The following is a 27,893-nucleotide window of genomic DNA, read 5'->3' as shown; positions in this document are numbered from 1 at the left end:
TCAGTTCCAGCATCAGCGCCGTCGAGTGAGGAGCCTGTTTTGGAGACCGGAAAGCCCGTGAAAACCGTCAGGCTGCTCGGGCCACACACACACCCCAGCCGAAAAAAGAAGGAAAACCCTGCGAAAAACAGCCAACTAAGCGGAATTTGGCGATAATTAACAGGATTTCAGCGAAACTCCGCGGAAAAAGACACAAGCTAAGGGCGGAGGAAGCGGCCAGCGGGGAAATTCGGACAGAAGCGTTGACTCTGCGTTTTCCTACGGCCTTTTCCACCGTTTTTTGGCCAGCGCGAATATCGATTGCTGGCTGCCTTGCATAAGTCCAGGCAGATTAGTATACAAACGCAGTCGGAGGCGTCGGGAAAAGCGACTCAAATGACAACGAAAAGCGGGCCGCACTCGTAGTAATTAAGTTTTTTAATCATCTGCATCGGAGCTGCGGCCATGGAGCAGCTGAAGCTGAAGCTGAGCATTTCAAAGCCTGTCCCAGACAATTGACACGGAAAAAGACACACGAAGAGCATCACGACTTCCCAGCACATATATACCATACAGTACAGTGTGTGTGTGTGCGTCTGTGTGTGTGTGTGTGTGCTTGCCCCTGTTTCGCTTTTCTTTTCTTTTCCATTTTATTTCTATTGTTGCCGTTTGAAAATGGATATTGCCTTGCGTGGCACAAACACAGCACCATCAACATCAGCGACTGGAACTGGTGAGTCCTTGGAGTCCCCGGCTCAAAGGCGCATAATCGCATCTTTTATGTGCCCCATGTATTATTTGACTGGCAAGTGAAGCAGCGACCATTTCGTTCGCAGGTCTACACCATGCTGTGTCACTGGGCAACATCGAGGTCTCCACCAAGGTTCGTACTCAAGGAGCGAGGAGCTCGCCAGCTCGTCAAAATGCAAAGCATAAAACACCGCAAGTGTGCGGCGAGTGAAATTAATTTCTGTCAGGCCGACAACTTCTGGGGCGGGGAGATGTCACGGCGAATGATTGTCACCTTTATTCAAGTACAATTGGGGGGGCCACAAAGGACAACTCAGCAGGCCTACAGCAGGGGAAACTAGGCAGCTTGAGATGGGACAGCTGGAACTGGGAAGTAATTAAGGGACTAGAACAACACAGAAGGGGGTACTAAATTATCAAACAATAATACAAACTTTAATGGGAACTTAGAGAAAAAAATCTTGTAATTTTAATATAACTTTAATACCTATATTACTAATGTAAGACAGTTTAAATACAACAGGGCGTATGCGTGATCTCGTTACGCATACGCCCTGTTGATGCATACGCTTGCTAAGCTTTAAAATTATACAAACAAATTTCCTTAAAAACCCTTTTAAAATTTTGAGAACATCCAACAGCATAGCAATAATCTAGATAAAAGTAAGGAGTTAACCACGGGGCGTATGATTAATTTTTTAAGACGGTTGAGCACGGGGCGCATGAATATTTTTTTTTTTTTAATATCTAATTACCTGAATAAGGTGGAGAAAGTGGATTGATTTTCTTAATAATGTTCCCTCAGGCAACTTACTCCAGTCACATGGTTACGCATACGCCCTGTTGATGCATACGCTTGCTAAGCTATCAAATTATACACAAAAAACACCCAACAACCAATGTTGTTAAATCATTAATCTAGCTAAAAGCAAAATTTTGACCACGGGGCGTATGATTAATTTTTAAGAAAATATCTAATTATCTGAATGAAGAGGAGGAAGTGGATTGATTTATCTCATAATGTACAATTCTCAGGCAACTTACTCCAGTCACATGGACCGCAGCTACGACTCCGAGGACGAACACACTGGTCGCCGAAGACTTCGCCACACGCTCTCCACCGAGCTGCACCCCCGAACTTCTGTCTACTCGCGCGGAGACATCAGGGAACAGGTGAAACAAGTAAAGCCATTAAATTCAAACCTGAAATTAACGAGTATCTGCCAAAAGTACTGCCTCACAGATCGCCAGCTGCACAGCATAGAGCAGCGTCCTAGGCGGGAACGCTTCTTTGGCTGCCTCTCGCGAAGGGGACAAACGCAGTCGGGCAGCTTTCTGGGCGGCTGTGTGGGTCGCCGAGTGCCCTCCGACGAGAACCTGGCTGCCTACGCTCCATTCGAGAAGTATCCACGGTGGGTGGAAACCCCTACTATTCTCTTTGGCTCACAAATAATGGTTCTAATATCGTTTAGCTACCAGAACAACTACACAGACACTCACGAGTTGGAAAGTTCCTATTTTCGCCGCCAGCCGGCTTCGATTCTGAGCACCGGGAAGTCGAGTGAGTCGGATCTGGGTGGCCGCTACACCTGGATTGGCCAGCAGCCGGTGACGACGAACAACAACTGCGACTACCAGTCGGACCACAGGTATGAATCGCCTCAGGCGTCGATCGATCGAAAACCAATACAGAAACAGATAACCAAGAATCCAAATTAAAAACCGTAAATGCTATGCCAACTGTCGCTTAGATTATGCTTTACTGTCGCACTTTCCGTAGTCACTAACTCTCTGTCACTCTCGCTGTAACTGTCGCTCGCTATCCCCCGACTCCCCCGATATATGTATATATATTGCCTTGTATATATACGTGCATCGCCTGCCAGTGCTTGCGTTACTTTCCGAATCATCCGATCCATTGCATAATGCCGCTTTGCCTCCAAGCTCTTCTCAACCACTCGAAACCACTGACTGACAAACACCCCTTCTAGAAGCTCTGTATAAAAATACTTTTTCGTGTCCTCTTTCGTTATTCATCCACCTGCCCTTCTCTCCTCAAAACCAAAACCAAAAATAAAACCAAAACGAATGTAAAAATCAACCAAACCAAACCAAATTAAACTAAATTGATATGCCAAATCAAACCCCACCAAAAACCAAATACTAAACGAAATGAAATGATCAAAATGTGTAAAGGGCAACTTGTTGTACAGCACCACTTGAATCCTTTTACCAGGATGTTTTGCTACGGAATTATTATGTCGAGCTTCGCGCTCCACCAAATCCTACACCACCAACATCACACACCAATCAAATCGCTAATCTAAATGTTTGGTATGTAAAGTGATCTAAAATATAACAAACTACTTAAATAAGATATCTATGCTCGAAGCTGAAGAGCAGAACTCTACTCGTATATTAAAAACAGTGCGCTAATCAAAATGTTTATTAATTGTTATGTGTCTGCACGTGACCAAGTCAAAATCGAAGCAAGTTAAACTAAAAGATTTAAACTAATCGTAAATAAATGCCTGTGTGTTCACTGAAATGCTGTTGTGGGAATCCGTTTAACAATCGCCGATGTGCTTACTCCACAGCTCGTATCACTGCCCCACTTACGCCACGATGCCGACCACGCACCACCAGCACCACCAGCAGCAGGCCGGAAACGTGAGGTGAGTCCGAGGCCCGAGGACAATCCCCTCCAGCAGTCACCTATCATCACTTTCCCCCGCAGAACCAAGCACGTGAGCTTCGCCCGGTCGCACACTCTCACCAGCTTCGACAATGTGAACGCTGGGTTCCGCTCCTCGGGGCGACTGAAGACCGCCCGCAGCCAGGAGCGGCTAATTGGGGGCAAGAAGCCCATCATCGCCACCGGCTCCCTCTACGAGACGCTGCAGCCACCAACCACGCTGCAGGCGCAGCAGCAGCAGCAGCAACATCAGCAGCAGCTGCAGTCGATGCAGCCGCAGCAGAGCTCCACGCTGCCGAAGAGCTGGCCGGTGCAGCTGCAGCCCTGCCAGCACCACCACGCCCCGATCCACCTGCACCAGCCGATTCCAGGTGAGCATCCAGCCACCCGGTTGCCAGGAGGCAAAGGTACGACGAGGGGAGCATTTGCCAGTTTGGGGGTTCTAAGTCGGATTAAACTAGTTAAGAGCCAACAAGATCTTCTTTCAGATAAACCTTTCTTTTAAGTCCCTCTTTAAGTGGTTTAAAATAGGTTAATATTTCTGTGCCATACTTTTACTCCATGAGCTTCAGGAACTTTACTGTCTATTAGTTTATACTTAGTTTATCATTTTCCCAGGAATATATTTTAATAGTAGTAATTATTTTGTTGCCACTCCCTTTTCCAGACAACATGGTTGGCTTGATTATTCCCCAACCACTGCCGTTGGCCCTCCCACTGCCCAGTCCCGAGGTCCTGATCGTGGAGAAGAAGTTCCGGAACGCGATGAAGACGCAGGCCACCCAGACGGATGCAGCTGCTCGGCGTCAGGGTCAGATTGGCTACAACACCCAGGTCTTGGCTTTGAGTCCTCGGCCACCACATCGCATTAAGGTGGTTTCCCAGGGGGCCCAAACGAATGGCCTGCAGAACGGCAAGAAGCTCACGAAGAGCCTCTCCGAGATTCCCAATGGCAAGGAGGTGCCACCACATCACTATCAACAGGGGTAACTTTGATATTATTTATTTATATAATTAATAATAATTATTAATATTATTTAATTATTATTTTCATAAGAAGTATTGAAATCTCTTCTAATCAATTTCGACTCCGCTTTCTAAGAAAATTATTTTAATATACTATATAGCTACTAACCCTCATTACTTCTTAATTCAATATTTTCCTTTTTAAAGCTTATGTTTCTGAAATTAATAATAAAGTTATATCCCCTTTGCCAGCTCCATTTACCCCCACGAGATGATCTACCGCACGCAGTCGCAGGACGTGACTCCTCTGCAGACGCTCTCGGACGCGCAGAACAACATCATGTACTACAAGCCGCCTCCGCCGCTGCTGGACGCGCACAGCTACGGACTGGGCATGGAGCACCTGGGCAGGACGCGGCCCTCGCCCGCGGAGCAGGGCGTGGAGTACGTGAACGTGAACGCCGCCGCGGTGGCTCTAAACGAGAGCTTCGACTACGAGAGCAACAGCCTGCCCCGGCGCACCTGTCCCTCGCACTCGGACTTCTACTCGAACAGCCTGCCCAGGCGGCAGGACTCGTGCCGGCACTCCGCGGAGGACCCGGAGCTGCTGGACTTCAGCCAGGCGCACCTGCTGCCGCCGCCGAGCGAATACTGCAAGAACGACGACGAGGAGCCGGAGGAGTTCTACGACGAGGAGGAGGACCCGCCCCACGAGACGGAGAGCTACAGCTCGGAGGTCTGCGTGGAGCAGGCCGGCCAGAGCAGGCGCATGTCCATGCTGCCCCAGATGATGGACTCCCCCTTCCGGCGCGACGACCTCCGGCGGCAGTCCATGCCGGTCTACGGCCAGACCGAGAAGCTCATCGACGGCTTCGGTCCGAGGAGCTCCTTCCGCCGGCGGGACAAGGTCAGCTGCTTCCCGGACGAACCTCCCCGGGATCGGGAACGAGATCGGGAGCGGGATGAGCAGGAGATATTCATCGACTTCAAGCCGCACATCTCACCCAAGCCGAGTCCCAAGCTGCAGCTGAAGCACCGGAAGCAGCACAAGGCGGAGATCGCCATGCGGAAGATGCAGCAGCAGCGGATGGCGCAGGCGGCAGCTCTGACTCTTCCCAAGCTGAAGCCACATCCACATCCGCAGCCAGTCGAGGTTGAGGCCAGAAAAGTTGAGCTTGAGCCCAGCGACGAGGAGGAGGACGAGGACGAGGCCTCCGAGCCGGAGGAGGAGGAGGAGGGCGACGAGGAGGAGGCGGACGAGGAAGATCACAAGCTGGAGACGGACCACCAGGAGGACGAGGAGCCGCTCTACGAGAACATCACCCCCTGCGGCTGTCGCGTGGATCCGCAGCCGGATCTGGAGGAGATCCAGGATCTGCAGGACCTCCAGGACAAGCGCTCCCAGTTCCGCAAGCGATCCGTGAGCCTGGACGACGACTACGAGGCCAAGGCCGCGGGAGCCCCCGCTCCCGGCCTCCGCCTGCCCTCCACTCCGGCGAGTCCCTGCCGCGACGAGCTGCTGGCCAACGCCTCAACTTATCCCTCCTCAGACTCGCTGGCCAACGACAACACCCGCGACCACTCCGACGGCATCTGGAACGAGTCGCAGGTGACCGTGCTCACTGCCGAGCAGCGGGACATCTCCGACGGCTCCTACAGCTCCAACCTGCTGCTCACCCCCTCCTCGAAGCGCAAGAACCTGCTGCTGCAGCACCAGCAGCGCAGCTCCGTGGACACCGACGCTTTGGACTTCGAGGAGCAGGTGGGTAATCCGCGATACTGGATGGAGTTCCCTGATTAATAACCCGCTTCTATAGAGCCCCACCTATGGCCTACAAACACTGCCGAAGATCGTGAAGACCCCCACGCCAACCACATCGAGGCCATCTTCCTCTCAGCCGCAACCTCTGATGCCTCCGCCGGCCATCGCTGTGACCCCCTCTGCCAACCAGATATTGGATCCCTCCTTCAGTTCTCCACTGCCCAAGAGGAGCATGGTGGCCAGGGGATCGGTGCCGGATGCCCGGACACTGATGTTCATGGGAGGAGCCGGAGCCACCAAGCAAAGGTTACTTTTTACCCACTAAGTTGGGGAGATGTATAATTGTTTTGCCTAAAAGTATGCTATGGGAACAGGCTATTCCTTTCTTGTTGTATTATAAAAAATATAGCAGAATAGAATAGAGTAGATATTTCTATCTTATAAATGAATACTCTTCCTTATAAATGAATACTCTTCCCCAGACACTCGGACGCCTCGTTCCTGCCGATGGGCGCCACGGACTTCGCGAGGAGCGCGGACATCTCGGAGTGCAGCACGAACACAGATGAGTATGCCACCTGCACGGACACCTCGAAGCGGACCCCAGGTATTAAGACTCCGCCGACCACGACCAGTTCCTCGTCGACCACCCAAGTGCCAGGTTTGGGCCCCGATTGCGTAACCCCACCCGTAATCGTATCCGTAATCGTTCTCGTACTCGTGCTGTGTGTTCCTGTGTTCCCGTCTGTGTGTAGAACTCGCACCACTCGCATAACCCATAAATGCGACTTGCAGAACAGAAATCGAAATCGTAACAGAAACCGCCATCGAACTGGGTCGTTGTGGCCACCACTCCACCACCATTGTTGCCCCACAACCTCCGAATGCTCTCACCGCCTCCACGCTTACTCCCATAGTGTCATCCAGCTTATAGACCGTAGAATCATCCAAACCAAACACCTCAACTTTGTCTGTCTCTCTCTCTGTATCTCTGTATCTCTCCTGCCTAGTTTATGTTGTTGATGCCTGATCAAATGCCTTGCCCGCAATGCTTTAGCTGTACTTAAGGAGTTCCTATTGAAACACGAGCTAATTAAGGGTTAACCCACTTTTCTATCCAACAGTTTCCACCCAGAGCTCGCAGCTGGAGAAGACCCATGGAGGCAGCTCCTTCGAGAGCGCCAGCTCGCTGTACTCCATGCGGGAGGAGCTGCTGCAGTACGACGACAAGGAGAAGGAGAAGCAGTCCTCGCTGGCGAAGTCGCAGCTGAAGTCCCCGATGGGATCGGTGGCCGAGCTGACCCGCAAGTCGCCCTCGCACTCCATCAGCAGCACCACCTCCTCGGGCAGCTGTCCCGTCTCCGGCGCCGCCATCCCCTCGCCCGCCAAGGAGAGCCAGCCGCAGACGGTGGCCAGTTCTGGGAGCTCCTCCCAGATGAAGGTCTGCCCCGCCGAGAGTGCTCCTCCGAAGACAAAGGGGAAGCCCAAGCCCGACTCCGTCTCGGAGGACGAGCGCAGCGAGGTGCGCTACTCCTCCTCCGGCTACTACGAGAGTCCCCACGAGGAGGACGACGAGGAGCAGGGCCGGGAGCGGAGCAAGGCGCGCCGCCTGCGGCACGAGGACGAGCGGAAGCGGCGCAAGACGAGCATGAAGCTGGACATCGAGAAGGAGAACATGCGGGCCCTCACCAGCCCCATCAAGAAGCCCCCGGGCTCCAGCAAGGTCACCTCCCCGGAGCAGCAGCAGCAAGGAGGAGGAGGCGGAATCCTGGACAACGGCAGCAGTCCCAGCAAGATGAAGCGCTTCCGCCCCAAGATCCGGCGCCAGCTGCGGAAGAGTTCGCGGGAGGACGTCCTGGCGGCGGCGGCGGTGCGCAGGAGTCGAGCCACGCCCACCATCTTCGGCCTGAGCAGCGGCAGCGGTGACACGGAGCTGCTGCTGGACGGCAGCATGTTGAGTGGCGCCCCCGCAGGCACCTGCACCACCACAACCTCCGTTACAGCCGCACCGGCGGCACCCGCGAAGGTGACCGCCTCGGATTCGGTGGCCACCAGCCAACTGGAGGCCGCCGTTGTCCCGCTGACCGCGAAGAAGCCCCACAGCTGTGCCACGCCCACGGCGCTGCTCTCGCCCAAGTTGCCCACGGTGAGCAGCACCCAGTCGAAGTCGACGTCGGACACCTTCCAGCTGAAGGCCAAGTCCATCGAGTCGCTGCGCTCGGTGTCGCCGGGATCGGACTCGGTGTTCTACAGCGAGGCGGACGGGAACGCGGCCAGCGGGGAGCAGAGCCACTGCCACCACTGCGGCAAGGAGATGGAGGGCAAGCAGCAGAGCAACACCATCAGCGAGCTGGCCGGCGACTCCGTGGAGTCGATTCCCTTCATCGAGCAGGACATCGTGAAGCCGCCGTCGGACTTCGCCGACTCCCCGGTGACCACCAAGACCACGCAGCGGCTCTACAAGAAGATGGACAAGCGGTTCCGCTCCGAGGAGCGCTACCACGGCGAGCGGGGCAGGCACTACAAGACGAGGCAGGAGAACATCAGGGCGAAGGTGGGTGCTAATGATATAAACCTCTTACAGGGAACCTACTTCAGTTCAAGGAGATATCTAATGCAATTGCGATTATAATAAAATGGGTTTCTTTACTTCACAGAGCGAGGAGCGTGGTAGAGTTCCCAGTCTGCCAAATACACCTGTGCTGCGTCCTGCCGGATCTAGTCCTTGTGTCCTGCCCGACATCAACACGGAACAGAGCCAGCACATCATCTACAAGGGCCACTACGACGCAGGCCGATACACTCGTCTCACGGACAACGACTTGTGGACCCAGCTGGACCACCAGTGTTTCGGTGAGTTAAGTCCATCTCAAAAGGAAAACTTATTTAAAAAAAAAGAAGAGACGGAAAGGTGAAGTCAATCTGTTCCACAGCAAACTATATTCGACACACTAAATGCAAGCTAAAGCAGAACTAGAAATAAACTTTACTAGGCAGCCATTTAGCAATGAAGATAGAAGTATTTATTATTTTGTTAGGGTTGCTTGATATTGTATTAGGCCTTAAGAATCGTAAGTTCATGTGCTTATTAGCACTTATTATTCTCATTAGTATCCTAATAAATAGCCTCAATTTCAGCTATATGCGGTAACCAGACTAAAATTTACCCATGCACGCCCAACCGAATTCCCACTGAGTTTTATTATTATGAAGAGAAAATAAACGATTGTCTTCTACTGAAAGAACCCTGCAAAAAGTTGGTCAGAAAGTTTGCGACCCTAGAAGTTTGCGAGGACACGTGTGTGATAGTCTTGCGCGGAATACTTTAAATAAATAATTCGTAAATAAATAAATACTAAGAGTTATCTTATGCTTCCTTTTAAGATCGCTCGAGGGAGCGCCGCGCCTCCACGGAGTCGGAGAAGGGCTTCCACGCGAAGTACCAGGTGATCCTGCACCGGCTCGTCCAGCGACGCTGCACCCTGGAGATGTACCACCGGCAGAAGCACAACAGCTTCCGTAAGTGTCCCGGTCCCCCACTTGGAGCACCCTGTTCGAACACCCAAACAATATTCTAATTATGGCACAACGTGCGCGCCTTTTCGCTGAGAACTCAGAGTAGCAGTAGAGAAGCCCGAGAGAACTTAGAGATAATGAATGGCACGGCGCTCCGACTTTTCATGACCGGCACTTGGCACACATAGATATAGGCGTAGTATGCCAGACAGACCGACCGAAAAAACAACCATAGTTTTTGGCTCTTTATCGAGAATAGTTGAGGTGCGTGCTTTGTTGTGTGCCGACCATAAAAAATCGGCAACGCTTCCCGTTCGGAACTTCGGTTGAAACCAAATGTAAAGAAATAAGTGCGAAAAGCTAGAGACTTGAGGAATATTCTGTGGTATTTACACGGTTCTCGGCCAAATGATTGGTGGGTAAACATCGTAAATCAAACGGCGCCGAAGGGGATTTCATTTCTTTTGCATAACTCACGCAGAACTAATAGCCTCCAATTCCACGCCGGAATCAGTTCGACGCAAGTTGGAGGAGGTCCTGAAGCTGATGCTCCTGGTCTGGGCCCGCGAGAGTTTCGTGATATCCAAACTCAGCAACGGGGCACATGGTAAACCGAACCGGACGACATCCGGAAATAAAATAACACAAATCACTTAAGTCTCAGTCGCTCTCTATAAATAATCCCATGAGCATACACTGGGCAAAATGTATCTGAAAGTTGTTTCTATCAGCTGAAAGCATTTCTATTCAGCTGCTAATGCTTCAAACTAATATTTCTGTTACCAAATATTTATTTACTTTAATTTTTAGGCGTGGACAAAACAGTGGTGGTGAAGAGCGACTCGGGCGAGTTCGGCTTCCGCATCCACGGCTCCAAGCCCGTGGTGGTGGCCGCCATCGAGCCGGAGACTCCGGCGGAGAGCTCCGGCCTGGAGGTGGGCGACATCATCATCTCGGTGAACGGCGTCCAGGTGCTGGACAAGCACCACACGGAAGTGGTCAAGATCGCACACGACGGCTGCGAGAAGCTGGAGCTGCAGGTGGCCAGGACGATCGGAGTGCTGATGCACGAGCAGCTGGAGCCGCCGAGCCAGCCCATCTTCAGTGGCTACCTGTGGCGGCAGAGTGGCCAGGCCAAGGGAGCTCCCAACTCCAAGAAGTGGGTGCGCCGCTGGTTCTCCCTGCGGCCCGACAACTGTCTCTACTACTACAAAACGGAAGATGTACGTGAACCTTTGAAAGGAAATGAAGTTCACATTTTAAGATAAATATTTTCAGGACTCGCAGCCCGTGGGCGCCATGATTATGGCCAAGCACACGGTGGACCTGTGCCCCGTGGACGTGGGCAAGCCCTTCGCCTTCAAGGTGGACGCCGGCGAGGGAATCCCCATGTTCGTGGCCGCCGACTCCGACGAGCTGGCCAACCGGTGGCTCCAGCTGCTGCGGCAGGCCGCCTCGCAGGACAACCAGTGGCTGGACAAGAGGTTGGGGGACACTGATCTCGGAGAATCGCTCATTCGCTCACTGATCCATTCTCTCACATCTCTTCCCTCACAGCGCGCGGGGCCTGTACCAGAGCCCGGGGAGCATCCAGAGGCCCGACTGCTTCGGCTACCTCCTCAAATTGGGCTCAAGGTGGTGCGGCTGGTCGAAGCGCTACTGCGTGCTAAAGGACGCCTGCCTCTATTTTTACCAAGATGCAAATAGCAAGAGTGCGTTCGGTGAGTCAACTGCCGGCTGCAAAGGTGACTGACTGCCTGCCCAGCCGCTAACTAATTGAATTTCGATTTCTCACCTAGGAATGGCCTGTCTGCACGGCTACAAGGTGGCCTCGATGTCCGCCAATGCGTCCGGCAAGAAGAACTCTTTCGAGATAATACCACCAGAGACCAAGTTGCGTCACTACTTTTTCTGCACCGAAAGCGAAATGGATAAGAAGCGGTAAGTCACCCCACTAAAATATAATAAATAATATAATAAATCAAATCAAATAACTAATAGATAATCAAGTAGAAGTATAAAAGCCTAATGAACTCATAAAATACTTCCCATTCACTTTCTCCCACTTCAGCTGGATATCCGCACTGGAATACTCCATTGACCGCTGGATAAAGTCCGGGTAACTAAGGTTAAAGACTCGCTCCAGAGCCAGATCGGCTCTGAGCAGCCGACTCAAGCGCCGCAGCTTTAGCTACTTGATGGATTAGGCGGCGAGGCGCGGTTCGTTCGACACACTAGTACGGGTACTACCAAAAACAAAAACAAAACCACTTAGAACTTAAGCCAGGCAACCAGCAAACCAATTAGTTTTAGGCATAGGCGATGCTTAGTCCAAGGAATTTAGTCGGTCATTCAAATCGGGTTTAAAACTATTTTGAACAAAGCGTACATACACAAACAAACAAATATATACACATGTAGAGGAATACGATTGAACATTTTTGGTGTGTATTCTTGTTATATAGCTTACAACAAATCGCATATATATATATATATACAAACTTATGTTTAGTGAGGTTGTCTTGTCACTTATATACATAGAATATATTTAGCCACGAAAAGAGAGCGAGAAGGAGATCACCGTACAGCAGACCAAATTGATTGTCTAATGTATATAGAATCCGGCTAGGCTAAATCCAAATCCAAATTGATATGATTAGGTATTCAAAGGCTCAACGGCAAGGCAACGTTTTTTAGATAAATGTCTATTTACAGAAAGGGTAACCCAGAACAAAATCAACTCAAGCGAGACCAAAATTCGGAATTATCAGAGTGTAATAGTTCGAAAAGTCATTATCAAAGGCCGCGATAAGTTTTCCATTTTCCATAGCTGCTTCCATACAACAAATTAAACACATTTACAACATTATGTGGATAATTAACAACGGTTTTCGTCCTTATTGGAATCGATTATTAGTTAGTTAGTTAGCTTTTTTGATAGGTTGATTTTTAGGGAACATACTCACAAGCACACGCACACGCACACACACACATCAAGGTTCATAGTAGATCAAACAATAATGTAATAGAGATTAATTCGGAATCCAGTAGTTACTTTGTCATATAAAGATATGATCTTTAAAATGCTGATTTCCTGTTTTTTTGGGTCAGTGTTTAAATACCGAGATTGAGTGAGGATGCAATTTTGAAGCTTCTTTTGTGTTTATTAAAACGGTAGCGATATATATACATATATTTTATATATTTTAAATAGAGATTTCGAATTCGGCGCGGCGCAGAAAGTAGATAATAAATGTATGCATTATGACGATTATATGATATACACAAGAGACAGCCATTTTATGTTGTAAGTCATCGAGTGGAAACGAGACAGCAAAAACAAACCAAAAAACAAAACCAAACAAAAGAAAAAGAAAACTAAATAAGAGCTTTAATTATTAAATAAAGAATATACCGAGAACAAATGACGAATGTGTCTGTATGTCTTCTTGCTGACAGCTCGGGGGCATTGAAATGCATCTAAACACCATTAATTTGGTCCAACGATCCGATTCCGAATCGGATTCGGATTCGATTCAGGCCCGGCCCAGAAACAAAGTCCCCAGCTACCTGCTGAGGCCAACGAAGCATTTCGAACGCGATCAATGAACCTGTTGCTGCTGGCCCTCTAGCTCCGAACTACCAGCTGAGCCCCGAGTTGGCCACATGTTTTACACAAATTTCAAGTAATTTATTTTAAAATCGTAAAGCGATGCAAAATATGCAAGCGGAGAAACGACGCCAAACGCCGCGCACTCAGAAAAATCACTGAAACACCCAAAAAGCCTTGCAAACTAACTTTCTATTTTTCAAAGCAAGCAACGTTAACATATTCAATGGATCTCAAAATATTTACACAATTGTTCTAGATGTTTATGTTATTTATTTTAGAATTATTTAAATATTTTTTTCCAATTGATTTCAATATGATTATATTTTCTGAGTGCACCAAGAGCAACAGTTGTTGATGGGGGAAGTCAACGACTAGCATAACAATTCGCTCGCCCTATGAGCCAGCTACCGTTTTCCTCGTCTCTTTCTACCACTTATTTCTGGTCTTCTGGTCTTCTGGTCTTCTGGCTGCCGCTTTGTATCTCCATTTACTGTTTTTGCAGTGGCAGCAGCCACAATTTAGTTCCACTGTGCAGCACCTTAATTACATGCCCCGGCTCTCTATTGTTGGTACTTTTCGGGTTTTCTTTTCGGCATCTCGGGATCATTACGACCATGATCATCATCACGGCCGAAACGCAACTCCCTCTCCTTTGGACCCTGACTGTTTTCTTGGCCTGTGTTTTCTGCTTTCCTCTTACCACTTGACCGTATTGATGCTGGTTTCAGAGGTTGCCAGATGGTTGAGGCAGGAGCTCCTGAAATATACTATTGGGAACTGGGGTAAGATGCCCCCTGGAAAAAACCTCCAATATTGATAAGACCGCCTTTTGGGTTTTAACTTATTTGCCAGCTCATTTGTGCAGCTTTTAATTGCTGCTAATAAACTTCAGTCTGGCGATAACATTTATGTTCTGAGCCATTATGGTTTTACAACAACTTTTATGGAAGAAATTTATAATTTGGCTGCCGAACTGTGATGTTTTTTCCAATAAGTCATCGTTGAAAAGCACTTTGAATAAATACAGATTTTATTTTTAAGCATAACACCCATAAAATTGTATTTATTGTATTCCTATTATACATTCATTAAAAGTATTAGTTAGTTACTTATCAGTAGCACAATCAATAGTTTAGCAGAAAAGATAATACGACATGAGTAATGCATTCTGCACCCCGCTCTTCTCCACTTTCCACATAATCGCCGCTTTGCAACCCTTTCTCCGAAGAAACCTTATCGTCTTTCCTCCCTAAAAACGCTTTCCGATTAGTCATTCCCGTAATCGAAACCGCAACAATAACCGGAGACAAAGTACACCCCCACTGAAGGGAATAACAATAAGCGTGGGACTACCAGAGTTACACCCTCCAGTGGCCAAAACCTCCTCCTCCTCCTCCTTCTCCTCCTCCTGCTCCTTTGCAGGGGAAACCACCATTAAAATCCATAGGCGGCGAGGGCAATCTGGCAACACCCGGGCAATTTACCCTACCCTCTCGACCAGGCCGAAAAGCAGTCGGTGGTAGTCGGTAGTCGGACGGTAAACAGGTAGCGCTCTAACTGACAATAACTCGTCGTACGAATGCACGTTCCACGCTCCGCCAGTGCCAGTCGCCATACCAGTCCGTCCGCCGGTCCGGCCGTCCGCTCACCAGCGTGCGACTGGCGGTCGGTTGGGTTGAGTTCGGTTCAATTCCTCTCCTGCACTCGAAGAAATCCAATGCAACTTGTCATTGTTATAAATTCCTTAGGTAAAAAATTGAGATAAACTAGGGAACCCAGAAGATCAAATATGAAATATCTTATCTTTTTAGCTTGAAAACTATATAAATATAATATCTACCAAGAGTTCATAGAGCAAAAATAGGAAAAAGTTATTTTTTTTTTTTAAGTATAATTCTCAAGTTCAATGAGAACCCTATTTCGTGGTCTATTATTAGGTATGCAAGATGTTTCAATATTACCCCCCTTTTTTCTCCGTGTACTAAGCTGGTTTTGCTGCTCCGCTCGCTACTCGCTGCTCGGCTTCTCCTTATCTCAGTCCGCCGCTCCACAGGCTCTCTTTCTCCGTTCTCCGTTCTCCGTTCGGGCCCAGTTGCCCGGTTGGCGGCTTAGTCTTCGAGAGTTGATCGTGGCTAACGCACCTGCGCGCGGATCGTTGGCCGTTTGAAAAGCGAACTGCACTGTGAGTGGCTCTCGCCCAGTATCTATCTGTATCTCCGCCGCTGTATCTTTTCTCGCTTATTGAGCGGTGTGTGTGTGTGTTTGTGTGTGTGTGTGAGTGAACTTGTTGCACTGCCAGTTGCCTCGAGAAAAGCGCTTTTCAGCTGCAACTGGCTCTGGCTCTGTGTGTGGGAAGAGTTTGGGACTACTTGAGGAGCGAATTGGTAGCTGCACTGGCTTCAGCTCCTATTTCAAACAAAATGTAGAAAAACACATTTCAGCTGCCGTGTATCTCTCGTTCTCGCTCGGTTCGGTTTTCAGTTCGCCGAGGTTTCGGTTCGGGTTTTTCCCTCGGTTTTCGTATCTGTGAGATACAAGCTGTGCTTGTGCGCGAGTTGTACGTGGATTTCGGGTAGGAAAAAACTACGTGGTTTGTGGTAGCTGACTGCCGTTGATGCTGCTGCTGCTGCTGCTCCCGTAACCGCCCCCCCGCCAACCCCCCTGCTCCCCTCCCCTGCCCCACCCCCCAGGGCGATCGTGCAGTGATTTGAATCTCGAAATCGTCCCACTGTGTGCGTGTTTTTAAATACATTTAGTTGAGAGTGCGGTCGCGTAACGCAGCTAAAGTACATATTAACAAGTTAAAACAAAACGGAGAAAGATTGAAAAAACAAACTAAACTAAACAGCAAAAGAAAACCCCGAAAATATCTACGAAATCTCAAGCAAATTCCATTTTTTTCAATTCACAGAAGTTAATCAACGACAAAAACAAATAACTGAAAATTTCCATTCAACTGAAGAAATCAAAACACGGTTTAAGTGCCACTTAAAAATACAACATTTCTACCTTAACAAAAACAATGCCAGGCATTTCAATATTGAAAAACTGACAACAAAGCCAGCAGAAACTTGTTCAAAAACTACTTGGATACTTGAGGCCCCAGCGATAAAGCCCCAAGAGCCACAGGCTTTCTTCTGTTTAACCCACAGGTAAGAGACCGCCAAGAACAGGCCCTGCCCACTAAGGTGAACGCAGAAATTCCACAGCACTTATTTCTACTTTTGTATTTCCCTTTGGCGTAGGGCTAGCTAATTATTTCTGATTTTTTATTTTGGTATTTTTGCGTTGGCCAAAAGACAGCGAGTACAAAAGACAACGAGTACGCAGACAGAGAGAGAATCAGAGAAAGAGAAAAGGAGAGCGGAGATATATCTCAAAACCTGCTCCACAACGAGAAAGAGACGGGACGAGGCGGGCAGAAAGAGAGGGCAACAACGTTGGCGGTTGGCGGACTGTCGACCGACAAGCGGCTTCCACTACAACTGCATGTGCCACTGTCATTGCCACTGAACTCAGTGTGGTGCCGCACAGTCCGCGGTGGAGTCCGCCACACCCCCTCCTACCCCCTTGCCCCTTCACCCACCCCCTCCCCCCTCTTGGCCAACTGCTGTTGCTTTTGCTGTGGCGCTCAGTTCGGCTTGGGTTGCTCGAGCCGGACTCGAAAAACCTTCGCTTGGAATTCTGGGGGTCTCTTCTATGCCCTCGATGGGGGTACATTGACTTGGAAAAGTGTTAACAAAAAATTAATATTATCAAATAATATAATATATCAAAAAATATAATATATATAAATATTTTGAAGTCCTTAAAGAATTTTAAAGAAAACATAAAAGCAAGACGAATTTAAACAGGATTTGCTTTATAAAACATTTGCAATCAAATTAGATTCAAACTTAGAAATCATATTATAATTAATTTCTGTGGAGTTAATTTTCTTTGGAAGGGTATTTTAAACTTCGATATCAGACTTACATTTTTCCAACGCTGTTTCTTTTCTTCGTAAACCAGTTCACTTGTAGCCAGTGCCAGTGGCCACTGGTCGCTCTCGCCGTCTCTTTCGCTCTTGCTCGGCTTTGAATCCGGTTTTTCGGTGTTCGGTTTTGGGTTTTCGGTCGTGGTCGCGGTCTTAACTTGGCTCGATTCCGAATCGGAGCCCGACTTGGGCTTTAATTGTCCAGAACGTGTGGCCAAAGAGGAAACGCAATTGCCGCAAGCTTCTGTTGGGTTCAGATACCGATTCGGATTCGGATTCGGTTTTGGCCGCAGAGCCTCAGAGCATCAGAGCCTCAGATTCAGACCATCAGCATCATCATCGTCGTCATCTACATCTATTGATTTCTTTTAAATGCTTTACTTTTTTTCCCCATTTCATTTACCTTATTTTTTTAGCTCTTTGTAAAACGCCTCCCGCGCTCTCACAGTCTCGTTTCTGTTTTTTTTTCTCATATTTTTGTTTGGCTGCGGTTCTATAAAGTTATTGGCTTTTGTTTCGCCCCAGTGGAGATCTATTTTGGAGGTTCATTGTCTTGGTTTATGGGCTATTTGGTCTTGTGTCCAAAAGATTTTTAGCATAAGAATGGGAGTACCATAAAAGTTTATTGCATTTTACCTCTTTGGGTGGGTTTTCCTCCACTTTTTCGGTCTGCGGCCATTATTTTGTTTTTCGGTTGCAGCCGCAGTGGGGGAAAATGTGGTTAATTGCCTTCTGGCAGGAAAATCAAAATTAATTAAAATCGTGACAAAATAGCTGATGAATTTTAGTTGGCCATAAAGCGGCGGAACAATGGCTCGTTAGGATTTCGCCATGTTCGGATTTAAAATCGGAATCGGAATGGGAATGGAGACACGCCTGGTTTTGGCACGTGTCTATAATTCACCTGATAGACCAGTTCATTTATTGTTGTTCATGGAGTTCCATCAATTTTGATGAGGAAATTAGACGTTGTCTGCGGGAATATGAATATTTGATTCTATTAACGAAATCAGACAGCGTAAAGGTGATCAAAAGTTTACATTATGTCTTGGGTTGGGTTGGACGATGTGAGAAAATTGATTGGAACGGTTTTGCATACAATTAAGGGATGAACTTCCCAGTTTATGTTGATTTGTAAAACTAAAGGAAACGATTCTAGAATCCAGTTGCATGGGATTAATAAATCATAGCATTTGGGCTCCTACTCCTATTAGCATAAACTCTTCCAATAAATAAGAACAGACCCATTGAAGCTGCCATACAATAGACTGCCTGGAAAAAGTAGCAATCCCACTAACAAAAGGTCTAAAGAGCTCTATTCAAGGGTGAAATTCTTGAGTGGATTTCTTGAGAATGAAAGGAGCAGCACAATATGCCAAAGAAATTTATGAAGAGATCGGCTTAGCATACAAAGTAGATTACTGCCAAAGGGATTAGTTTTAGAAAGAGTCAAAGTTAAGCCGATAATATTTCAATTTGAAGAACAAATGTAGGAACTAGTGGTAGTTCCCATTTTAACTTTAGGTGAGCCACACTCAAATTATTTTTATAAAGGCCTGAATAGCGTGCAACTTATCTTCTGAACATAATCCCTCGAAGATATTCATCGCAGCCGAGGCCTCGCATCCTTAAGTAATAATAACAAATCTGTACTCATAACTTCCAAAGCATTTTCAATTTATATTATGCTAACGACATTATCAATCCTGCTGCAGCTGCATTCCCGAACCCATAAAACTTCATTAGCAGTTGTTCGCTTTCGGATTTTCCCCGCGAAATCAGCAAAGCTTTTAAATTAATGGCCAGCCGTGCAGAGGGGGAAAGGGGGTTCTGGCCGGCACTCCAAATGTGTAAACCTCATGGGTATTAATCAAGAAAATTATAGACAAGGCAGCGCAGGAAGATGGCCTGCCTACCTCGGGAGCGAAAAACAGCAACCCAACTTGTTTTCCACCACGGGCAATGATTATGCTAGATTTTTAATAGCTTTGACTATAATCTCAGATGCTGCGCGGCCCCGAAAGGGTTTTCAGATTAACGCATGTGAAGTGCAGGTCTTTTTCCTTCGCTCCTCTCTCTTCCTTTCTTGGCTTTCCTCTTCGACTGTAATTATAAGTCTGCGGCGCGGCGTTTCCCTCCTCCTCTTCGCTGTCTTGATTATTAGCTACCTTCGCCCAGACACATCTCCTCCTCGCGGAGCAAGGAAAGTATCCCGAAGGGATTAAAACCGCCTGACCAAGAGCACTCCGCACTCCGAGCTGCGGTGGAGGATCGCGGCGACCCTTTTTTCCCTGGCTCACCCGTAATACCCGTCCGGCACTCTCCTCCTCCGAGGAACTCCTCCCACCACTCCGCTTTCCTTCGTCATCGTCTTCTGGCTTGTTTGTTGTTGTTGGCTGGTGTTTTGTAAGCAAACTGAAGTGCATATGGGGACCCGGTGAGCACTCGGCCCAGAAGATATGGTCAGAAGATGAGGGTTTGTGATAAACCATTAAGATACCCTAGGATGGCACTTTTTCTATAACATTTATAATGAATTCCTGATTAGGATACCAACTTTCAATGATCTAAAGCGATTGAAACAACTAATTGAATACATATTGAATAATCTTTTGATCATACGTTTTAAATCCCAACTAGGATCTCAAAATTGATGATGATAATCAGGTTTTGAATAAAATAGAAATGCGCATGGGCTTTCTTCTATGCTATGTTAGGGGTATTTCAACACTTAGTTACCTGATCTACCCCTTTTAGCACCCAAGTACTGGGCAAGAACGGACCTTCCCAACCATCGTAGGCCATCACCAGCGGAGGGACAAACTCGCCTCCTCAGCTCTCTGCGTTTTCTATACAAACACCAAATCCGTTTGCCCAGTGTGTCCGTGTGTTTGTATACTTTTCTGTTTTTTTATCAACTGAAACCTTTTCACTCCGCTGGGCCCTGGGTTTCTGCTGGCCTCAGATGTTTACACACAAAACCCAGCAAACCCAGCAAACGAACCGATCCCGGACCCAGAAAAAAAATGAGAAGCAAGACGGGGCAAGAAGAAGAAGAAGAGGAGGAGGGAAAAAGTGGCAGCCAAATTGCTCCTCGATATCTTTTATTTTCCACCAGCAGTAGTTGGTCTTCTGGCTCTTTTTATTATATGTACTGTACAGAGAAAGAAATGTTTTCCACGAATAAAATCGATAATACACTTATTCATCCTTACCTCTACTTGATCTGTTTCGAAGGTAAATTATTTTTATAAATTAAATAAAAAGAATTGTTGGTTTTAAATCTTTGTGAAAAAGGTATACAATTACCGAAGAAAGTTTATAAAGTTTCGTTGAAATACAAGTCATATTTTTACCCCTTTTCGATAATATTTATAAATTTAATTTTTATGATAATTATAGAAATTATATAAAGACTCACGCAGTTTTTTTCCATGTTCCTACAGACGGGAACTTTAAGCCTTTGGCTTCATTTGCTGGGCAACCGTTTGCGCAAACGTCTCGGCGCAAATGTATCTGTGGATCTTCGAGTACGAGTATCTCAGTATCTCGTCATCTGTGTCCGTATCTGTGTGTGTGTGCGCACAACTCTCTCTCAATATTTCTACGGCAGTCTACGTGCCGTCGCTTTTGCTGATGATGTCCATTATTTACATGGATTTTATTTGTTTTTCTTATTTGGCTTGACGTTTTCAAAAGTGCCGATGTTTCAAAAAGATAATGAACGCTGGATCGTACATTGTATGTGCACAGGGAGTGGGGAGGGGGAGGGGGAGGGGGAGGAGGTTAAACGTGGGTCCGAGCGGTCGTAAATGCAAAAGTGAGGAAACAAACCCTAGAAAAGTACCGAGACTGAGGTAAATATGGAAACCCAAACGGGTTACACATTTTCGAGGCTACCAGAAGTACGTGAGCCGCGATCGGAGGGGATTATCGGGATCGTAATCGAATGAGATATTACGGGGTCATCGCTGATCTGAGGCAAAGGGCCCGCTGATCATATCGCCGTCTATGTTGGGGATTTATTGGAGCCGAGTGTGTCATAAAGCGATCAGATAAGTGCTTTATTGAATCCAATATAGATAGAGTGCGACAGATTACCGGCGAGGGCAGGAGAACCCGCCTGGCTTAGATTAGAAACCCACTCGCAGTGGCTACCTTACCATCGAGGGGTATTGGAGTATTATCCAATTACTATCTCATAAAACCGAGGATTACTTTGGCATGTGCTTCTGATATTAGGGGAGGGAATGAAGTCGTGGGTTGGGAATGTCTATCATAAAGGTAATCCTAAACTTTCCACAGATATTTTTCAAATTAGCTAATCTTTGCTCTTAATTTCTCCTAAACACCTTCGATATGGAACGCGATAAGACCAGCCCACATCCAACTGATAGCTGAATTATAATATCATCCACTTGAACTGCACAGAGTCATTCCCCGAAAAAGTATAACAATGATATACTCATGATCAAGTCATGACTTCAGCTACTTTATAGAGCTAATCTGACAGCACACTCTCCAGCCAGACAATGCTAAAAATTATTTCCACCGATAAGACCCTCACAATGCCACAATTCCTGAGCTAGTCATCCAAAATAAGAAGAACGGTATCTCCGACAATGGGCGCCTCTTCAACTGCCACAAACTCTTGGCTAAGCTCTTTTCACCCAACTACGAAGATCACTTCGCCCGATGTTGGCTGAATGTTAATGTTGATCTTGATGACGTTGCAGCATTTTGCATTAAAATCAAGCCAGACAGCGGGAACGATTCTAGCAAGTGATAAGCAAAACTGTCATTGCACCGACAGCAGGGTTATTTTCAGTGCTTTTTCGTCTCTGCGGAGCTGGTTATACATTTAAATGAGACTCAAATCCAACGAGGGGTGCACAGGAAAAAATTAAGGATATGTTGTTAAGAAAAATTGTATTAATATCAGTATTCTTTTGGTTGGAAAGCAAGATGATACAGTTTGGTGATCTAATGATATAACAAATTGGTTCACGGTTAAGAAAAATGTTATTAATCCTGAGAAAGGATTTGTTATAATAATTCCTTACCCTAAAATCCTTTATTTCTCCCTGTGCAAAGATGGCAGCAAGAAGCGTTTGCGAGACGGGGCCACAAACTTTATGGCCGGCCATCACAGTGATCATTATTATCAGCATTATTTTGTTATTATCGTGATGATCACGTTTCGGAGCCCGCTCCCCCTCCCCTGCCCCCGATTCGACCCCCGCCCTCCTTTGGGCACGGAGCACTCAGAAGTCGAGGCTCCTGTTGCGTAAATCCAGTAAGCAGTCGGTCGAGTTCGGTTCGAGTCATTTACCAAAACCGACGGCAACTTGGCTGCCTGCCCCGTATCTGTATCTGTGCCTTTGTATCTGTATCTGCAGCCGGAGCTGTATCTGTATCTGTATCCGAGAGAGATACACTATATATCTGGATGGGAGTGTGTGTCTGTATGTGTGTGTGTGTGTTTATATCGTTACTACTGTGCTGGTTCCCTCGTTACTCAGTGCCAGGGTTCGGAGGCAGGTTTTAGACGCACAATCTTATCTAACCTGCGCACTGGAAGCACCGATCGCGGTGCCAAACTGCGACTCGTTTTCAGTTTTGTTTCACTCGCCGTCGTCGGCAGTCCGCCGCTGATAATAAAAGCCAACAACAGCAGCAGGAGTACGAGTTCCTATGGAAAAACACAGCAACAACAAATGCAGTCGAGTGATAAGCCGCTTAGTTACCCTGTGAAAATAAATTGTGATGCTAAAACTTTCTGCGAATCAAGCGGGTAATCTATCATGTGAAAAGCACGTTAAAGTGAAGAGATTCTGGCTATAAGCGATATATCTCCCTATTCGCAAGTTAAATGTGTTTATTTCGTTATAAAAAGTGTGAAAAACAGATTAAAACATTTTAGGGTGCATTAAAAGTGAGTTACAACAGGTTATATTGCATTCTTTCGCGTGTTTGTTTAAAGACAACAGTTACTTTAGTGCATTTGGGAGACTTCTAGGCATATATGTACATTATTTTAACAGATATTAATATAGTGGAGGTACCTAAAGATTCTTAAATCTAAATTATAATAATTGTGAGCCCTTCATACCCGTACTTACCCTACGGGCTATAAAAACCCAACGTGGAAATAACCGTTTATTGCACTCGGGCCGCAATTAAGATAAGCCCCGAAAACGAGAGCCCAATTAACCCAGCACAATCGTCTACTAATTGTTATTTACCACCAGATATATATATATTATATTCCGCCTTTTCACGACGATCCATTCCTATCTTTCGCAGGTCCAACGGAATGTGAAGAGCGCCTCCGCTGAAATGCCCACGGAAAGCGCATCCAGCGACATCTCCGCCGGAGGAGGCGGGGCAGGGGGCGGGGCCATCCCCATGCTGCGCCCCTCGCGGATGGACCAGTTCATGACCTCGATGGCGGCGGCAGCGGCGGCGGTGGGCGGAGCGGCGGACCGGAGTGGCGCCTCCGACGGCGGCTCCTCCCAGGGAGGCGGCGACTCCTCGCGCAACTCCTCCGCCAGCCGGATCTCGGCCTACGAAACCCAGCTGGCCTACCAGCAGCACCTGGCCGGCCTCCACGGACCGCCTCCACCGGCCCCCCCGCCGCACCACCGCGAGATCTCCGCCTTCGTGCCCGTCCTGCCCACCGGGAAGGTGCGACCCGGCAGCAACTCCAACTACGAGATCATCGCCATGATGGCCGACAAGCGGAAGGAGCTGGCGCTGCGGGAGGCGGCTGCGGCGGCCGCCATGCTGGGCAGAGGTCCCGGTGGACCCGGCGGTCCGGGAGTGCCGCCACCGGGCGTCCTCTACGGACCGGCCGGCGTCCCTCCGCCGCCATATCTCACCGGACCGGGTCCCTCGCCCACCGGCGCCGGCAGCTTCCCCTTCCCGCCGGGCGCCGCCGCCGCCGCAGCGCTCTTCCCGCCCGGTCTCGGTCCCGGCATGCACGCCGGATTGGACCGACGGCTCCTGCGCGCTCCTGGAAGGGCCTCCCGCCCCAAGAAGCAGTTCATCTGCAAGTTCTGCAACCGACAGTTCACCAAGTCCTACAACCTGCTCATCCACGAGCGGACGCACACGGACGAGCGGCCCTACTCCTGTGATATCTGCGGCAAGGCCTTCCGGCGGCAGGATCACTTGAGGGATCACAGGTAAGAAGAGGATATATATCTGAAGAAATTAAGATGTATACATATCTATAGAAATCTCTAGTATTAAAAATGAGAACTAGCATACATTTAAATCCATGATTTAGTATAACTTTTGAGTTCGCATTAAAACGATCTTAAACATTTTTGTTTAGTTTCCAAAACTTATCAGGCAGTGGCTGGGATCTCACAGCATTCCAGGAAACATTCAGGGTTAGAGGGAAATTTTCCTACCCCCTCCCAAAAGAGTTTTCCCCCATAAAAGAGCCAGAACAGAAATCAGAGACCGTCAGAGAACGCCAGTAAAACTCCATCTCTTCGAGGAGTAACAACAAAGTTAATTAACTCTGCTGCTTTTCCTTTGGGGCTCCTCCACCATCCACCAGCATTTATATCGGGAGGCGGGGCAGAGGGGCGGGGGCTGGATCGGGGTATATATCCCGATGGCAGGCAGCAGGCGATCCGGTGTGTCGGCCTGTCCGAGCGTTCTGTCTTTTGATCGTTCGGTATCGGTCCATTTGTCGTTTGTTTGCTTTGCCGCGGGGCTAATTCTTCTTTATTTTTCGTTGTTTTTTCCCCCTGTTTTTTTTTTCTTTTTTTTTTTTGACCAGCAACGCGGCGAGCATGGGAGAAGAATCTCGGGGCTCCGAGCAGACAGAACCTGTTTCGGGCTTATGTATGTTTTTTTTAGCTCGTCTCCGAGACACCAGCAGCTGCTGCCTCCAAATCTGGGGTTCCGTCGGCGATGGGGCCTTAGACTCTTGGTTGGGGCTGCTGGCATCCAACAACAAGTGGCCGCCATTGCCAAGATGGCCGCCATAAGCGTACAAAAGTATTGCAGTGCGGTTGCACATGCGAATGTTGAATACCCTATCGAGATGGAAGGATGTCAGGGGTTTTACTATTTGTATGGAAATTAGGAGTGAAGAGTAATAATAAGTATTGTAATTCACATTAAACTAGATATTATTTTATTGAAAATACTATCATATTGGGAGAAGTATTCATCAACTTGTTTGAGAATCTAAAGTTCGTTACTTTTATGGTAAAGGAACCTTATGATGTTAAGGAAAGTAAACCTTTCTTTATCCTTTGAAGTATTTCCACCATATGTTTAACCAACAATAACTCAAGTTAGGGTATTCAAGGGCTTTATTTAAGCGGAGATAATTGTCAACTTGGCAGCTACCAAGGAACGCCCACGCAGTAACTGACCATTCTAACCATGTTTCCCCCCTTTCCAGGTACATCCACTCCAAGGAGAAGCCCTTCAAGTGCACGGAGTGCGGCAAGGGATTCTGCCAGTCGAGGACACTGGCCGTCCACAAGATCCTGCACATGGAGGAGTCGCCGCACAAGTGCCCCGTGTGCAGCCGCTCGTTCAACCAGCGCTCCAACCTGAAGACCCATCTGCTCACCCACACGGACCACAAGCCCTACGAGTGCTCCTCCTGCGGCAAGGTCTTCCGCCGCAACTGCGACCTCCGCCGCCACGCCCTCACCCACGCGGTGGGCGAGGTGAGCTCCGGGGACTACGTGGACGTGGGCGAGGAGGACGAGGCCAGGAACCTGAGCGGCGACGAGGAGGACTCCCTGCTGGAGGTGGACTCCCCGCGCCAGTCGCCGGTCCACAACCTGAGCGAAGCGGGAGCCCCTTCGGAGAAGTCGGAGTCCGAGAGGATGCGGCTGAAGCGCAAGGCGGCCATCGACCAGGAGGAGAGCGAGGAGGAGTTCGACGACTTCGACGAGGAGGAGGAGCTGCAGGACCTGCCGCGCGTCCACGATTTGGCCAGGGAGGAGGACGAGGACTTCGACCCCGAGGACGAGGAGCAGGCGGAGGCGGCCCTGGTGGCCCGCTTCCAGGCGGGCAAGGCAGCTGCCCCGCCCCTCCCACCTTCCTCGGGCGGATTGGTGGGCAAGCCGGAGCGCCAGGGCGTGACCCACTGCCACCACGAAGGCGGCGAGACCTACACCATGCGGCCACATGGCGAGAAGCACCCGGAGGAGTCGGCGGGGAGCTCTGGGGTGACCAGTCTCCCGGTTCCCCCCTCCTTCGTGCGCTATCCGGCGGCTCCTCCGCCCGGAGCTGCACCACCGCCTAGCCACCTCCCCCAGGCGCACCCGCACCTGCTGCCGCCCAACGGAGACCCCTACTTGCCCATCCTCCACGTGCGCCGCGACCTGCACCACAAGAGCCTGAACCTCTCGAAGGCGGCGCCACCGCCGCCGCACACCCCACCCACCATCGTCACCCAAACGGAGGTGGGAGGCAAGCCGCCCAACCAGCCGCTCCACTCGCCGCACGAGGCGCTGCCCAGCTTCCTGGGCTCCATCCCCATGAGGAAGCGCATCCTGCCGGCCCCCGCCAGCCTGGACCTGCTGGACCCGCACCACCACCCCGGCCTGGCTCCCAGGAGCTTCGTGGAGGCTCCCGGCATGTACGCCCTCAACATGTCGCGCCATCCGCCCAGGCAGCTCCTGGGGAAGCCGCCGAGCACGGAGACCAGTGGGGCGAGTGCGGAGAAGGCCCCACCACCTGTTGGCGCTCCCCCGATAGCACCACCGCCTGTTGCACCACCGCCTGCGCCGCCCAGAAGAACGGGATTCAGCATCGAGGACATCATGAGGCGTTGAAAACGGGGGAGTAACTATATAAGTAACTAAGAGCAAAAAAGGGAAGAACCCTCTTCCGATTTCCACAGAAAGTAGGTGAATTTGGAGTGGAGACAAAGCACACTTATTTAGGAATTACTTTACGCACTTTGAGCAATAAATTTGCGGATCTAGTTTGGTTGATCTTGTGTACTTGGCCGACAATCAAAGCAAACTGTTCCCAGAGGTCAATGGGGTCAAAGGGTAAGCCCCAGTTGGACCCAAGGTAATCTTAACTTAGAGCTACGTAAGTTTAGTACATCTTAGTACAATGTCTAGGCAAGGCAATAAACCTAAACTATGTAATAGAGCAGTTACTTAAGCGATAGTTGTAAGCGTAGGGAACCCCGTTGTTGCATTTGTAGGAACCTAGCTTAAATCTGCCCGATTATTCCTGTAAGCCTTCGATAAGTCGAGAGTCTATCGATAAGCCCTCGATGAGTGCGTGGCCAACACTAAGTGTTGCTGTCTGAGTGAAATCCAAGCTTAATTTATGTTTCCTTATCCGGTAAGCTAATCTTAATGAGTAAACAAAATCGTAAGTCGATTTCGCTGTAGGGGAAAAATGGTTGAAAGTAAAAGTTAATGTCAAACAGAGCATAAACAAAGTAAACTATGAGCAACATTCCAGTTGAACCTTATGTAATTAGGCATTGTTTTAAGAGTTTTGTAGTAGTTTTCGTAAGCAGCCCCTAGCGTTCCACGGTCTTCCTTGAATTTTAAATGATTTTATTCAGACAATAGCAAGTTAGTTTATTTTAAATAAAGTTTGCATTAATATTGAAAACCTAGTGTCTTGT

At 48.5% G+C, this 27,893-nt stretch overlaps 2 protein-coding genes across 10 annotated transcripts; both read left to right on the top strand.

The window, feature by feature from the left end:
- Positions 1-21: 21 nt before the first annotated feature.
- LOC108092497 lies at positions 22-12,752 on the top strand. Of its 6 annotated transcripts, none has more exons than XM_017192108.1 (19): positions 22-712; positions 816-862; positions 1,765-1,902; positions 1,960-2,141; positions 2,202-2,378; positions 3,327-3,404; positions 3,467-3,795; positions 4,092-4,410; positions 4,643-6,152; positions 6,208-6,458; positions 6,635-6,759; positions 7,277-8,706; positions 8,810-9,005; positions 9,537-9,671; positions 10,479-10,891; positions 10,947-11,152; positions 11,226-11,389; positions 11,468-11,609; positions 11,740-12,752. In XM_017192108.1, exons 1-19 carry the CDS (start codon positions 655-657, stop codon positions 11,789-11,791), a joined length of 5,952 nt encoding a protein of 1,983 aa, XP_017047597.1. In that variant the 5' UTR covers positions 22-654; the 3' UTR covers positions 11,792-12,752. The 6 variants fall into 6 exon arrangements, with proteins under 6 accessions (XP_017047597.1, XP_017047595.1, XP_017047596.1 ...); XM_017192106.1 differs by having other exon boundaries at positions 6,635-6,813; XM_017192107.1 differs by having other exon boundaries at positions 3,467-3,831.
- Positions 12,753-15,047: 2,295 nt separating this feature from the next.
- LOC108092503 (protein bowel) lies at positions 15,048-27,880 on the top strand. 4 transcript variants are annotated; one of them, XM_017192116.2, is made up of 4 exons: positions 15,048-15,853; positions 16,193-16,433; positions 23,564-24,444; positions 25,686-27,880. In XM_017192116.2, the coding sequence occupies exons 3-4, from the start codon at positions 23,597-23,599 to the stop codon at positions 27,073-27,075; spliced, it is 2,238 nt and encodes a 745-aa protein (XP_017047605.1). In that variant the 5' UTR covers positions 15,048-15,853; positions 16,193-16,433; positions 23,564-23,596; the 3' UTR covers positions 27,076-27,880. The 4 variants fall into 4 exon arrangements, with proteins under 4 accessions (XP_017047605.1, XP_017047604.1, XP_017047608.1 ...); XM_017192115.2 differs by having other exon boundaries at positions 15,049-15,463; XM_017192119.2 differs by lacking the exons at positions 15,048-15,853; positions 16,193-16,433 and adding an exon at positions 22,562-23,051.
- The last annotated feature ends 13 nt before the right edge of the window (positions 27,881-27,893 follow it).

This window comes from Drosophila ficusphila, unplaced genomic scaffold, assembly GCF_018152265.1.
Source record: "Drosophila ficusphila isolate 14025-0441.05 unplaced genomic scaffold, ASM1815226v1 contig_412, whole genome shotgun sequence".
Lineage (NCBI taxonomy): Eukaryota > Metazoa > Arthropoda > Insecta > Diptera > Drosophilidae > Drosophila > Drosophila ficusphila.
Note: the sequence above shows the minus strand (reverse complement) of the source record. Positions and strands in the feature narration are given on the sequence as shown.